We start from the raw sequence: 15997 nt of genomic DNA, 5'->3' as shown, positions 1-15997 counted from the left end.
ACCAACCAAAAGAAGACCATGTATTTAAACTTGAAAGGCCATATCTGAAATATTATTTCATGTCACACAGGACTGTGATATTTCATGTGAAATGACCTTCAAGAGCATGTCAATCATTCTCCCAACACACTTTCATGCAGAAAAAAAGATCAAACACTTCTAAACCAGAAAAACATGGGAAAATTATACATTCATGTCCTTGGTGTGTACACATCCCTACCAGAGCTGTATGAAAACCAGGGGCTATTTCAAAGGGCTATGCAAATATTTTCTAGACCACTATGCAACTAACCTAACATTTTTCTGCCTGGTGTAAAAGGACCATGAGTTTTAAAGCAAAATTTAGTCAAAAACATCAGCATGTGCATATCCAAACTGCAGGAGAAAAGCTTATTTCATTAAACTTGAAAAATAAAAACACTTCAGTGAAGCATGATTCCAGAGAGGAGTAGGAAGCTGGAGCCTGGAGAACACAGCAGCTAAAGCACAACCCTGACACAGACCAAGGGACTGTCCTTTCTTTACCCATCCACAGCAAGCCAGGTACAAACTGGCTGTTGGCATATCGAAATTATTGTGGTCTCATAGCATGCAGGTCAGTGCTGCTGTATGCTCACAGAACTGTATGGAGGAAGCTTACAGCACCAGGAAAATATGTCTGAGTGAAAACTTATATATGCCTGCCTCCACAGCGCTGTCAGTCCTTAGCTTACATAAGCACAGAGTTAATTGAGGAAAGAGAAATAATAGCTGAGTTTAAAAAAATTGCTTCCCTTCCTCACTCCTGATTTCAAACAATGTCATAGGAATATTTCAGAAGATGGACTCTTCTCAGTTTTAAATAATGCATTAATTAATCCTTGCACTTACTGCCTTAAACAGACCCCTCCAGAGTGATGGTCAAAAAATGAGTTTCAAAATCACTGCCCACAGCAATATACTCTAGCCTGTCCATCCAGCCCTTCCAACGCCAGTGCAGGAATAAGTGTGAATTGGCACTCTATAGATACCTAATGAATGTGACATGTACATTCCAAGTAATCTGTATTTGATGACAGAGCACTTTAAATATTATCTTCTCATGCTGGTGGAAATATCTCATGATTCTTTCTGTCAGCCTTATAGTGCCTGTCCATGAGTCCTGTGAACACTAAGATATTTCTACATGTATTTTAGCCAAAAATACATACTAAACACCTGAAGTTTGATTTGAAAAGATCTCCAAATCTTCTAATTCACCAACATATATCCAAGTATTTCCCTGTATTTCAGTGTTCATCTGGAAATGTTGTTAGTGCATATTTTCTTCTAAGTTTTCCAGGAATTTCTGGAAATGATGGCTACTTAGCTTACCTGAGAAAAAGATCCCATAAGAAGGGCCATTTATGTCACTGATATTTCATTCTTCCCTTCAGAGCCAAACTGAAAGCCCCCGCACACACAGTGATTTGTTCTGGGCTGCTCCATACCAGAAGACCGCCTGCACGCATAGCTTACCTGCTTTCCAAGATGTAGTAGGTCAGGTTGCTTCCATTGTCATCAGCCTTTTCCCACTGCACAGAGTTTTTGGTGTCTTCTGCTCTTTTTGGAACTCCTGGCTTACTGGGAACACCAGCTTTGGCCAAACGGGGAAGAAACAGAACCCTTAAAATGTGTTTATAGACAGACAATGGGGTAATGGGCAAAGAGCAAGATTTAGATGGGCACATGGGTGTTTAGACACACAAAAGGGCTGAGGATCTAGATCAATAATCCCCATGGATAATTAATCTTTGACCTTGTCTTTGTAGTGGACAAATCTCAAAATTTTCATCCACATGCCACCTTTCACCAGTAGTTATGAGTAACATGACAGTTTCCCTCACTCTTTTCCTCTGTTCCACTTGGAAGCGAACCATATTTCTTTCCTCCTATTACTTTTGCAGATATGGTGCCATGTTATTTATTTTTCAAGCAACACATCTATTGGCTTTTAGTATAAGAAAATTGCCTGCTAAACTTTACAAAATATTTTGTTTGATTATCCACATCCTTAAAACAGTCTTAAAATCATATTATCCTATACTAAGCGCTTACCTGTAGTTTTGAAGCTTGTTGAAGAGGAGGTGCTTTTCGCTTCTGTAATATAAACTACTGTTACTCTTATAAGGTAGTTGGTTGAAGGAAGAGTTCCTGTGAGATTGCATGTGTAAACAAGATCTGCTTGTGCGTGTAGTGCTTGCAGGAGAAAACCAGTCACTTTTTGTATGCCACTAGAAAAATAAAATATTATCATGGTCAGCTTTCTTGCTCTGCTGAAAATATGTCACAGTTCTATTCATGGGCAGATTAACTACTTTACCACCTTGTAATATCATAGGGAAGAGATTATGCATGTGCTGTTTCAGTCACAGGACTTTGTCCTCTTAGAGACCAAGGACATAAAACCTAGTTTTTTCTTTGTTTTCAGGAGACCTACAAGTCTTGGCAGCCAGAAAGGACAACAGATTAAGTGACCCCTTTGCACAGCCAAAAGGAGCCTTCCCCTTGCTTATGTCTGTGCAGCTTGTATTTCTGGATCAACATGACGTGCCCGTGAGTTCAGCTTGCCATGATGCAATTGAAAGGAGGTGGTTTAGTGGAATTGTGCTATGACATTTGTTTTAGGGCAGATGGCAAATGTTTTGTGTAGGCCTAATAAATCCAATTATCTATATTAAGGAATCTACGTGATCCAGTTTAGCACATGACATTTTCTGTGTCCAGTGGTCCAGACATTAAAACCTGAAGCTTCCATCTGTGCCGTTGTCACTGCAGCACTTACTTCTACAGTGTGCAATACTGGACCCAATTTTCTCTTCTGCATTTTCTTGTAAACTCTGTCACAAGAAAATATAATTTAGATACTAGGTTGTAGCTGATAATTAATGCTGGAAACCCCTTTCTTTTCTTTCTTGTGCAGAGCAGACATACAATTTGTAGCTACCAGCCAGGTTGGGGGAGGGCAGTGAGAAAAGAGAGAGGGGACTCTACTGAAACAGGAGACCCTAGAGGAATTCTAGTGGGGTCATCCAGGATGTCCTTTGGCACTATGGAGTATTAAATTCTGCAGCTGCACTCCCCCTTGTTCCTGGCAAACACTGCCTCCATCCTGCCCCTTCTGAGCCACTAAGACCAACGTCACCATGCCCAAATTAACCACCGAGACTCTTCATATACATCCTGCCACCCTCTCCTGCTCACCAGGACAAAGTGTGTTAAATTTGCTCTGATCTATAAAAATACTAAGGGGTATTTTTACCTTACGCAGCTCAAACCAGAAGCTGGTTTCATTGACATGTAGAGGAGCTCTCCATTCTAGCTGGAAACTGGTATTTCCAGGAACTATGTTGACAGGTGCAGGTGGAGTCTGAAAAGTTTTTGCAAAAACAGGGACACTTTCAGAAAACCAGTTCTCATCAGGATGAAAAGCAAGAACCTAGTAAGGAAATGGATGAACTGGACAGTACCAGACCAGTTGGAAAGGTGGCTTTAGCAGCTCCGAGTGTTCAGAAGACTAGCTATTTTCAAACAAGACAATATTCTGGCAATATAGATATAGGTGTAGAAATATTTTGAGCCTCATAGCTGCAGTGTAACACATCTTCAGGCTGGAAGTTCATGGCCTAGAGTCTACTTCCTCAGAGACTCTTTTTAGTTTCTCATTTCATCCTCCTACTAAGACCCGTCTCTTTCTAGACCTTTTTGAAATGCCACAAGCTCTTACACAGGCATGCAGATGTCACATCAAATGCTGGGCAGTGTTTTAGAATCACAAAACACAAGGTGAGGAGGTGCCTTACCACACTGCCTTCCACTAAGCCACAATCAAATATGACTTATGTTTGGGTATACATAATTACATACATACATATAGGTGTATAGGTATATGTATATATATGTATTCCCCATTATACCATCCAAATCATTAACAAAAGCACAAAATCAAATTAAGGCCAGAACAGATCCCCTCCAGCCATCAGCTGGATGTTATCCCAGCCCATACACGAACTGTGAAAACCACTCCCTGACTGTATTTGTGAAGCACCCAGTGTGCATTCTGCAGACAACTGGTTTACGTGGCTGCTTTTGAAAATGTCACTCTGGTGATAGCCCTGCTGTCCAAATACATCATGTATTGTTTCCTTTTAATGCTCCATCTGTAAAGGGAAAAGCAGTATGTTTTGTTCTTATGAATCTGCACTGAACATTTCTATTCCTCTGTTATCCTCTAGATGCTTGTATACAAACTGTTTACCATTTTGTACTACTATAGTTCTAATAATACCTATATATGTCCTAATATAGTCTTAGTAAAACTGTATATGTCATTAAAATAACTTCAGGTACTGAAGTCACACAAAGTGGTCTATAATTTCCTTTCTGAAGCTAAGCGTGACCTTTTTATCACTAGTTCTATGGGACTTCCTCCCTTCCAAAAGTTACAGAAGATAATTGTGAACATTCACAGACTGTTTTTAACTATCACCTTATGTAGTTTAAGGCTATCAGATGCTGTTGACTTGAATACATATAAGCTACATAAGTATTCTTTAACCTGATCTTTCCTTCTTCTGATCTGTTGTGCTACCACTGGCTTCATGCAGTTGTGTTAAATATCTAGTCACAGATCTCCTGTTCCTATAAACTAAACAAAAAAAGAGCACTAGATCCTGCAACCTATTCTTCCTTTTGTCTTCCTCTTCAGCATACTAACAGAGCCTTCTCGACTGCCTTTTTAGTCCTTGCTACTTTGAACTCCTTTGGTTCCTCCACCTTCTTGATTTTATCTCCACGTTAAGTTATTCTTTTCTGCGCATCCTTACAGCAATTACATGTGTGTTCAGGCATGTAATACTGCTATTACTTCAGAATGGTGTTCCCCCTGCACTTGGCTGTCCAAAAAGCCTTGCTGTCTGAGTCTGACAGCAGGGGTGGCAGGGGTCCTGATGTGTCTGCCCCTCAGTTCTCACCATTCATAGCCTGGAATAACTACACAAGCCACCAAAGTTTTTGTGCAATGCTGACATGGCAGTCCACGTGAACTGCAGCAGCTGATGGATGGATATCCCATTCTGCTGCTTTTCCTAGCTAGCCAGGGGCTATATTTCCTGTCTTCCTCTGCCTATGACTTGCCTGGATAGTGGAAGAAACCACTTCTTCTCTTGTACTGACATCATCCTATTTCAGTTAAATCAAAAATCAGAGGGTTTGCAACCACCCTTCAATATTCTTGTCTACAGAAATTGTCTTCAAAGGCCACCAAACAGCCAAGTCCCTACCTGCATTTTTAAGTCATTGTTAGTCCTCTGTAATTGTTAAAGGGCCAGCACTGAAATATTGTTCTTGTTGTGTACTTTGCATGCATATTTTATAACATACTTGTATTTAAAATGTGACTGCTACAAGACTGAATCGGTCAACTATTAATTCAGTTATCACCTACACCTCTATGGATATGTCAGATACTTTTTGGTTTATTGGACTAAGAAAAACAAATAATTTTTTTGCTAAATGAAAAGCTATTTATTAAAGGAAGAGCAGCCATTGGCAAAATGGCTGAGTCTGCTTTTGATATAACATATAGAGGTTTCCCCTTTAAGAAAGTTTCAGATATGTTGCTTTCCTGAGAAAAGCCATTATCTTTTGGCCATGACCCACTTGCACTCACATAGCCCTGTTTATTGCACTACACCTAGTCCTTCACAAGCAGGTCACAGTTCCAGGCATCCTCCTTTGAGAACAGAGGTTACCCATCACTTGACGCTCTCTTAGTATGTTGCATGAAGTATCAGGACAGTAACAGCAGGATTGCAGCAGAAGCTCCTATTTACTCTTGAGATCTGTGATGTGCTCCACAAAGAGAAAAGGTATCAGTTCTAAGGACTCAATCTGAACAACCTATGTAGAAATAAACTGTAATGTTTAATTTTCCTTAAAACTAAAGGACTGAGAGAAGTCTGCCAAGTTTTGAACTCATATTTTCAAAGCACACATACAGCTTTACAGAAGAACAGTCTAAAGATTTGCAAGTTAGTGAACAAACAAGTAAAACTGTGTGTAATTATACCTTGAATAAATTGGTTTTTCCAGCCTGGAGGCTACTGACAGCCCAGGCAAGCGTTCCGTTTGGAAATTCACTTTTTCGCAAGGGTATCTCTGGGACAGGAGGTAATAAATTGACAGAGATTTGATAGCGGATGGATTCTGGAGATCCATTTGGCTTCAGAGGTTCACACCAAGATATGTTGATGGTGGTGTCAGACAAAACCACTGTCTTAATGTAATCAGCTGCTTCTGGTACTGAAACAGAAAGAAAAACTAATCTCCTTTTGGGTACAGATCTCACTAGAGGTATTTTAGAGAAGTCAAGAAATGTCACTGAGGAAAGAAAAAAGTTATAAACATATGAATATGATCCATTTACAGGAATGACACTCTAGATATGTAAAACTCATAGTCTTGTATAGTCAGTCAGCTACAGACAAGTTCAAAATATTTTGAGGGACTTTTTTTGTATCTCCTGGCTATCCTACTATGCAAGGAGACAAAAAATACTGTCCTATACCTCTACATTTACAGTCATATCACTGAAATCCTGCCCTCTCTTAGCTTCCTAATCAGGGTCTCAGATGCCAGTTTAGTGTGGCGCTTACTTGGATATGCACTATGAAAAATACCCATGCACTAGTCCAAATGGAAAGTCTTTTCTTGAACAGAAAAGTCTGAAAGACAAAACTCCAAAACTCAGCATTGTTTGCCATCATTTATAATTTTGCTCAGAAACATGTGGTCTGGCTGAGCTGGGTAAGCAAGAAACTGGTTTGCTGGTGTGATGACCGTGACAGCTGGTTACTCACTAATTGTTTTGGAAAAATCAACCCTTCTTTTGAAGCTTTGAGATCACATACTTTGAAATGGTATACGATATGCCCCAACTCTACATTAAAAATTCTTTTCTTCCTATTGAACTGACCAGATAGGTAAAGAGTTAGCGAACAATTGTAGCTAGAGTTGAGTAGTTGTAGTTTACTACAGCAGACTTAGTTATAGTCTGAGTAGAGATAGTAAAATATCTTCTAGTAGCTAGAACAACAAGTCATTGCACTATCTATGTTCCCAGCATATCAGAATGAGGAGTACATATGCCATAATTCATACCCTAGTAGCAAGACTGCAGATTGTTTAAGTGAAAATATGCAGAAGCCGGACTAGTAAGACGTCTCGTTTCCCTAGCAAAAACATATGTGGTGTAACAGCGACACCCTGTGGCAAGAGCCATGCATTAATTTTTCCAAGTGTCCTTTTATTTCATTCCCTCTATCTTGCTATTTGTTGGAATGTACAGATTAATCCAAGCTTCCTTCATTTAGTTAGAGAACTGAGGGAAAGACAGAGGGAATTCACACACCTTCAGAGGTGTGAAATAGTGTACACACTTCAAGAGGCTCTAGCAGCATCTGATTACAATTTAAACTAGCAGTTACATTCATGAAATTGAGAACATAAGTAAGTGCCAGGACACATACACATTCTCCCTACAGGTGGTTGGAAATTTTTCAACAAATCGTTGAAAATTGTATCTGAATGCTGATACAAATACATATCAAAAATGATCAGGGTTTGGGGGCTGGTGTGGGTTTTTTTTATTTTTGGTTTTGGGGTTTTTTGTGTCTAGAGCTTTATTTTGATCCTGACGTTTTGTTTTGCCCCAACTAAAGAAGCCCGTTCTGAGTTTCATGTTTCATTTTAACTTGAGACTGAAAAATTCCATTTCAGTGGAGCAACCCAGTCTCCCGTTTCATATGCTACCTCTGTGTTTCATCACTGAAAGGTTGTACATTGCTGCAGGATGGCTCAGTTTACCACTCAAAGAAGCAATGGTGTGAATTCTTGCCACATCCCAATAGTATTCAATTTTATTCAACCAGTGTGTCAAACAAATTTTACAATACAGATGTGGAGTCCCATGAAAAGAATTGAAATCTACGGATCATAAGTCAGCTTTTCTTATTTTTTGCCATAGGCTCCTTGGGAATATGCTCATAATATTCAGAGATCCACATGGAATGAGAGCCTATTTGCTTGATGCTGCAGATGCTAAGAGATCTGACTGTTAAGAGGAAAAAAATAGCATGGTTGGAAAAGAATTTCCAAAGTATAGCATCCCTGGATCCCAAAAGAAGAGTGGCAGTGTGCCTGCACCTCTTGTTCCACTTTCATTTGAAAGAAGAAAACAGGTTCAGCTTAAACAGAGTTTTTTTTAAAGTGAAAAATGCAACTGTTCCCAGGACAAGAAACAAGGAATGATCTGTGCATAAGAGGAGCCACTGGAAGCTCACAGGTAATGCTCTCCTGTGGACAATGGTGGCAAAAAAAGAGGTTACAGTTTTCATGGATGAGACTAAAGAAACTGCAGAGTGCATCCCCAAGAGAAGAAGAAAGGGAATCAGGACCCCAGCATGTACTTTTTACTAGCTATTCTGGATAAACTGTTTCCTTGGGCACAGTTGGTCAGTAAGGGAAAGAGAAGTTGAGACAAGTAAGAAAAACACAGTGGTGGCTGTGCTGGTTTCAATTCCATTGCTTCAGCACCTTCTGAAGCAGCCGGAAGCCAAGCAGAGGTAAAGAGAGAGAAGGGGAAACCTTAGGTCTCCTGCTGTGGTGTGGGCAGCCCTAGATGCATGTCACAGTAATATCCCTATAGCAGCACAGTCTGCACAGCTGTATGTCATCTACAGCCAGCCCTGCTGTAGCTGGGTTAAGTGAGCAAATGCCCAAGGACCAGGTGCTACTGTGCCTGTCAGTTTCACTACTTCACCCTCTCTCAGAGAACTGCTCCAACTCTGCAGGACAAGAGCCAGGCAGGAAAACTAATGAAGACTTGGCTATAATTCTGCCTTGCTGACTTGGCTATTATCAGAGGTGCCTGACGGCTCTGCAAGTGATGAGTTTATGTGGGTCAAGCTGACCCTGGCTGGTAACAACAGGCACAATAAATCGAGAACAGCTGCAGAGCAAATCTGACACAACAGAAGAGCAAGCAAGTGCTATGCATACTACAGGGAATAGCTAGCACTCATTATAGTTTTCCATGTTTTCATCAAGTGAGTCCAGCAGCATCACTCCAATGATGAGAAAATTATCTGAAGAGTGGTGCAAAGGCAACTCCTCATGAAAACAGATACAAGTGTGCATGTACACACGCAAAACAAGAAAAAGTGCTGAGCAAGGTACTTCAGTTGGGTTGGGTTGTGATGCAAGACAGCACATGCAAATGCACAGCATGCATCTTCAGATGATCCTTTTCTTTCTGGGAAATGACAAGAGCTTCAGGGAAACTGTGACAGTAGCTGCCCCACAGCTGCAAACAGGCAGAGTGAAGCAGGGAGTGAGCAGAAGCATCTTCCTGCCCTAATTAGGGTATTTCCAACCACAGAAGGCATCTAGCTCAGACCAGTAATATTCTCAAAGAATAAGGACATCTTGAACTCGGGCTGCCTATGAATCTCAGTTGCCCTTGTGGCATTTGAGGAAAGCTTCTGGGCCTTGTTGGCTTCAAGGACAGAGGGGAGACATGCTCGCACTCACGGTGCCAGCACCTGGGCCTACACTGACGTGCAGGAGAGTTGAGTTTCCTCACTATGACATACCCTAAGTTTCATCAAGTATGGCAAAATGAGCAGTCAGTAGTTTGGTCTCAGAGGTCTGAACACAAAAGAGCACTGCTGGTTTCTGTTGGGGAACTAAGGCAGCACCAGATCTATGTTCTGCAATGGAAACTCCAGAACAGGGTGCAGAAGATAACTATGAAGGTAAATGGTGGAAGATAAGTGCAAGAGGAGAAGACACAGTAAGAAATATAACAGTGACCAGGCAAAACTGTAGCTTGCTATGATCAGCTGGATAATCAGTGTGTGCTGAGTGGAGTTAAAGATCCCTTCTAATGTAACCCAGGCTACACATCAACAGCAGAACTCTTACAGAGGTGCCCCATTTCTTTTTCTGGAAAATGTGCCCTAAATAAGATAAGTGTGTTTAACATGATTGAGTTCTCTAAGAGCGCACTGAAGAGACAGACAGTCCTTTGGAATATAATAACAGAAAGGGAAATCTGCAAAATCACACACCCAAAGGAGGAAGTAGAGGAGGTGTTAACCTAGACATGTTTCTTGAGCTACACAATCAGATAATAGAGCACACATATGTATTATCTGAGGTGGAAACTGGCTTTATAAACTAGACATGCTACAGTAGTGTGGGCCCAGCTCTCCAATAATAAAGAACCGGCTTGAACAGCAAGCTATATAGAATTTAGATGCTCTTGATCATGCTTTCTTTTCTTTTCTTTTGTTTCTCATTCTTTTTTTTCAAAAGCAACTTTGTACTCAAGAGAAAACCTTTAAAATAAAAAACACCTTTCACTTGCATTGCATCTCGTCTTGTATGAACAGCACTATGTGCAGGTTTTCCCCAAGTGTAGCCTTGGCTTGTCACTTTGTGAAACCTTTCTGCTTTTCTGTTTCTAGGCTGCAGCTACTTACTCCCTTAGATGCTGCTACAAGCTCTTGTTCCTCTCCTCTTCCATTGCATCAGCAGGTCACACCTCATCACAGAGTACAGAGTAGCTCCGCTTTACATTTGGCTGCCTTGCCATCCTATCTTGGCCTCTTGCCTTCACTCATACCTCTGTTACCCATTCACTCCAACCAAAGTTTCTGAGCTTCCCTCTGCCATAATTAGATAAGAATAAATAAACGCATCAGTAAACTTAGGTAATGCCTAACCAGTCTGCTCTCTCCCCTAAATGAAACAGTGAACATTCAAGTTCAAAGCACTACTCCTAGGCTGCTGCTTCTAGTGTGAAAGGGAGTGAGAAGGGCACATCAAAATTTTTGAAACCAACTGAAAATATGCTATTGGCATTCAGGCCAAGAGAATTAATAATGAAGTGTTATCTTTTCAGGCTGGTTCACAATAAATCAAATTTTCATTACCCTAAGAAACAGTAATTATGAGAATAATGTCAAGCCAAGGGGAAAATTCTTAATGCTATATTAATATATACCACATGTATTTAAACATATGTAACCACGTATACATTCAAACACAACTTATTGAAAATGTTTTTAAACTTATTTTTAAAAAAAGAAACTGCAACTGTTTATCCACTTTTAACTGTAGTTTATCTTTCCTTAGGAAGCCAATGAGCAAAAGCATTACAGAATACATAGATGTCTTATGAATCATACAGATTCACCAAGTCTGGTTGCAAAAACCTTGTGAAGATCTACACAGGTTGCATTTTAAGCAGAAAATTTCTCTATTTTCTGATTTGCAACCCAAACTTACACACACCTTTCTTTAACTGAGATGAGAATTATGTTCAAAATCAGAATAAAATGTGAAACAAACCTCCATATAGTGTAGTGCCAATTGTCTCTTTTCCCATAGGCAGCACTACCTCATCTGAATAGTAGTTTTTCACTGCAACTTGTATGACATAACTTGAAAATGGCTGTAGGTTGTCTATGACGGCTATAAGACCCTGAAATTCCTATAATTCAAAATCAGGTAATAAACGTATTCTTAGAAAAGAGAGTCATATGTCACACCAATCATCTATCAATGAAACAAGTGCTAAAAAACAATGCAGTAGTGCTTTTGTATTCTAATACACTTTAGTGTTTAAAAAGAATGTTAAAATGATAGTTTGGGTAATAGGTCCCTACAGAAAACACATACCAAAAAACAAGCTGCAGTGCGATTAGCCTGGCTACAATTGCACATTGTTCAGTGGCTGGTACTTAAATAGGAAATGGCAAAGTCAAAAAAAAATGTAACAGAAGAAAAAATTACTAAGGAAAGTACTACCACCAAACACATAAAGACAAGCCATATGGTTGTTGGACAGTCTCAAGAGTTATTTAAACAGATTAATATCAACCACAACTGCTCTTTTTACAAGTAGAAACCGAAGACCCATTGCAACAGGATTTTAGCAACGGCATGTTAAAAATTAGAGGAGTACTTGCATAAAGGAAAGCTAAGGAATCTACCACTTAACAAACACCAAACAGAAAGAATTGCTGCTGGGGACGTAGAAGTGGAAAAACTCCTTAACAGAAAGTAACAGAATGGTTTATAAAATGACTAGGAGTGATATCACATTCCCAGTTTATATATGATGACATGTGCATTTTTGTTCCAAAATAGCCATACCAATGTTTTTTTGCTGTAGAGCAGACAAACAGTAACTTGAGTTCCTGTGGTTGTTAGTCATTTGTCCAAGAAATACCAGATACGTTGGCGTAGGCTGCGATATGTTGGGGCATAGCGGCTGTGGTGTGACAGATGGCAAGCTTAACGTAAAACTGGTGTTTGTTGTATCAAGAATAGTAGGTTTCTCAGTGTCTGACAGTAGGATCAGGCATCTTTTGTCTAGCAAAGACATCAAAAAAATAAAAAAAATTAATTACTGCTGGACCAATCAAAACTTGCATGGGATCCTACCGCTGTTCCTATGAGAAAGCGTAACTACAAAGTTTTCTATCTGCTTTCACAAACAGAAAAAGAAAAAAATCACACCTGAATGTAGTTTATTTGATTACTTCCATGGACACAAAATTTGCAGACATCAGCACCATATCATTTGTCTTTGTTAAGATACAGATTTACTAAGGGTACAGATTTAGGTTCATTAACTACCTAAATACCTTGGAAATACAGATCATAGCTGCTATTAAGGCCAGTACACACTGATGAGTCCACACTTGCTTGTCACAGGAAAGACAGATATGCAGAATACAGTGCACCTTTCTCTAGTAATTAAATGTTACCTCTCTTTTCTTCAAAACAGCTTTTCATGTGTAGAGTTCATAGTAACAACAGGGAAAGGGGAGACAAATTTTGGAAGGAGAAAAGCAGGCTGTAGGGCGAAAACAATAGAAAACCATTCTCTGATAATAAACAAAAAGTAACAAAAGAAAAGCTCCTATCACTTGATGTACTTTTAAAAACAAATTTAGAATATATTAAATGGACTTGCTGCCAAGAAGGAAAAGATTAAGGCGCATGCATGGGCAAGATGGTACAAGGACAAATGTTTGCACTTACACCGGAACAACTGACCTCATTGTCTAGATCCTTTCTCCCTAAATAAGCAACTCTGCTATTCCTACCAAAGTCAGGTTCATACATATAAGGGAAGGAGAATAAAAAAAAAAAGCCTGTTCAATGCAAATAAATGTAAGGTTCACAGAATCATAGAATCATTAAGGTTGGAAAAGACCTCTAGGATCATCAAGTCCAGCTGTCAACCCAATACCACCATGTCTCCTGAACCATGACCTGAAGTGATGAGTCTACACATCTTTTAAGTACTTCCAGAGATGGTGACTCCACCACCTCTCTGGGCAGCCTGTTCCAGTGCCTGACCACTCTTTCAGTAAAGAAATTTTTCCTAATATCCAATCTAAACCTGCCCTGACACAGCTTGAAGCCGTTTCCTCTTGTTCTGTCACTAGCATCCTGGGAGAAGAGACCAACACCCACCTCACTACCAACCTCCCTTCAGGTAGTTGTAGAGAGCAATAAGGTCTCCCCTCAGCCTCCTCTTCTCCAGGCTAAGCAACCCCAGTTCCCTCAACCTCTCCTCATAAGACTTGTTCTCCAGACCCTTCACCAGTTTCGTTGCCCTTCTCTGGACACACTCCAGCAACTCGAGGTTGAATCTTTGTCAGTTTTGTAGTTACCTAGAGTAGTAAAACCCCCATGAGAAAAGGCTCAGATGGAATAAAGAATTGACTCATTTTCAGAGTTAAAGCTTCTATCAGGCAGTTCCCTAGAAAAGTGTTTACCCTGACAAGAAAATCCTCCACTACAAATTCAGTCCTCTTCCTCCTGACCCTGAAAAGAAATCATTCTCTCACAGAATCTGTGACAGGACAATAATTTTCATGGAGTACCGATGTGTTAAACAATCAACTGACGTCACATCTCTGATGGCAATTAAACAGGTCAGAATGAAAGGAAACTCTAGCAGTACTCCTAGTTCACATCACTAAAGCAATAATATGCATGTCAGTCAACCCAGCTGGTCTTTGCAAACATCACTTTTTCACATATACACCACTTGGTTTCAGTACTGAGAAGGAGAATAATTCTTTTTGTTGTTATTTTAATATGTTAATTTACTTTTATCTTAAACTTGTGTGACTAATTCTGTGCATTGCCCTCCCTCCACCAAATGCCAAGGCTGTGTATTCCTCCAAATACATTTGCAGCAGTCAATGTAAATAAGAAGAGCTCCCTGTGGATCTCTGGGTAGAAATAATCCCTTTGGACTCAAATTTGGTTCTTCCCTTTCTGCACCAGCTAAAGGGGTCTTGCAGGAAACCCTGTCCCTGGGGATAGGGATTGGTACATTCTGTACCAGGGCCAAACCAGGCTCCCGCACCAATGCCAAGCCCAAATGGACCTCAGGGGAACAAACTTGCCCAAAGTGCTGGTAAGAATAGCCTGGGCACTGGTTAGAGCAGCTGCAGGCAGGAGTAACTCTACTGGCTGCCCAAAACAATGTGAAATTCTTTTATTCCAAAGAAGTACATCCTGTTAAAATATTTTCTTGAATATTTGTCAGATTTTTGTGCAAAACTGAAGTTAAAGAATTATTTTGAATATATTCATCATGCTAGTAGCTGTTCTAAACCTCTGCATTTACAAATATAATCCCTTTAGGTACCAAGAATCCTAACTTTCTATTAAAACTGATTTTTATTTCTTTCATTATCATTCTACAATGGTTTGTTTAAAATATTAGGAGATCTAAGTGAAGGCTGGGTCTACTAGAATGTAAGCTGTAATTGCCTCCCAGGTATTTCTTTATAAATCATTTTAATAAGCAGAGATCTTATTTCATTATGCTTTGCATACTTGTGAACAAAACCAGAAATCTGTATCTTAACAGGGATCATTATCAAACTCTCGCTACCAACACTTGTGGACACATTTGCTCTTTTTCTGTGCTTTAACATGTATGACATTTTCTAAATCTCCAGGTTAGACACAACCTTGAAAATAGGCATGGTTTGGTGTTAACATCCTGAGCCTTTGAAGCATCGGCAGTATTCACCATCATGACCTTCCATGTGATCCAACACAAGGCCAGTCTTATATTGATCCTTTTAAAAATGTGCAGTGTACCTGTAGAAGGTACCTGAATCCATAAATATACTTTACATTAATACACATAGCACGATTTGCAACTCAAATACATGCTTTGAGATAAATTTGTTACATTTAAAAAAGAACACAGATCCCCTCTACCTGGATACAATTGCACTGCAGAGCTGTAGGCGAAGATTTTCAGCTCATTATTTTCTCTCTTCTGAAGAAAGTGTTTCATGCTTTCTTTATTTGCTAGCCAAATTTCAGTGTATTCCTTTGTTTCAGTGGTCCAGTATATAAATTTCTTATCTACAGTCAAGCTGCCAATTTTCTTACCTGTAGGAAAACATCATATAGTTAAGTTTCAGAATAAACTCTGAGCAATTTTACAAGAGCAGATGGGTGCTTGTATTTACAGTGAGTCAATTTGAATGAGTATCTTGGTTACACCATATCTTCAAAGACCTCCTCTGGAAAAGAAATTTCTGATATTTTCCAATAGGTCTCATGAAGCTGAGACACTTTGTTATTTCAGTTTACAGGTGTAGATTTGAAGGGTTTTTTATTACCCATAATAACCAGAACTGCAATTTGGTTAACAAACACCAGAAATAAAACACAAAAGCAGGAGCTGTCTATGGAAACTTTCATCATTTTTCTGAGACAAAAAAACACAGTGCTCTGCCATCTCCCAGGAACAATTAAGACAGCTCCTCTGGTAACAGAACAGGTTTAATAGCACTCCTCCAGAACTGAGCTGAAAACTGAGCAACCAAGTTTAAGGGCTACCATTACAAGAACTGCAACATAG

The 15997-nt window shown here is 39.6% G+C and overlaps 1 protein-coding gene across 1 annotated transcript in view; it reads right to left on the bottom strand.

Moving 5' to 3' along the window:
• The window catches only part of ROS1 (ROS proto-oncogene 1, receptor tyrosine kinase), a 76531-nt gene that overhangs the window by 26608 nt on the left and 33926 nt on the right, over window positions 1-15997 (bottom strand). The window contains 8 exon segments of the mRNA XM_064448554.1: window positions 1498-1615; window positions 2077-2203; window positions 2205-2252; window positions 3281-3457; window positions 6089-6321; window positions 11434-11575; window positions 12236-12459; window positions 15346-15522. Coding sequence (XP_064304624.1) covers window positions 1498-1615; window positions 2077-2203; window positions 2205-2252; window positions 3281-3457; window positions 6089-6321; window positions 11434-11575; window positions 12236-12459; window positions 15346-15522 — 1246 coding nt within the window.

The sequence above is a fragment of the Phalacrocorax carbo genome, chromosome 3 (genome assembly GCF_963921805.1).
Source record: "Phalacrocorax carbo chromosome 3, bPhaCar2.1, whole genome shotgun sequence".
NCBI lineage: Eukaryota > Metazoa > Chordata > Aves > Suliformes > Phalacrocoracidae > Phalacrocorax > Phalacrocorax carbo.
Note: the sequence above shows the minus strand (reverse complement) of the source record. Positions and strands in the feature narration are given on the sequence as shown.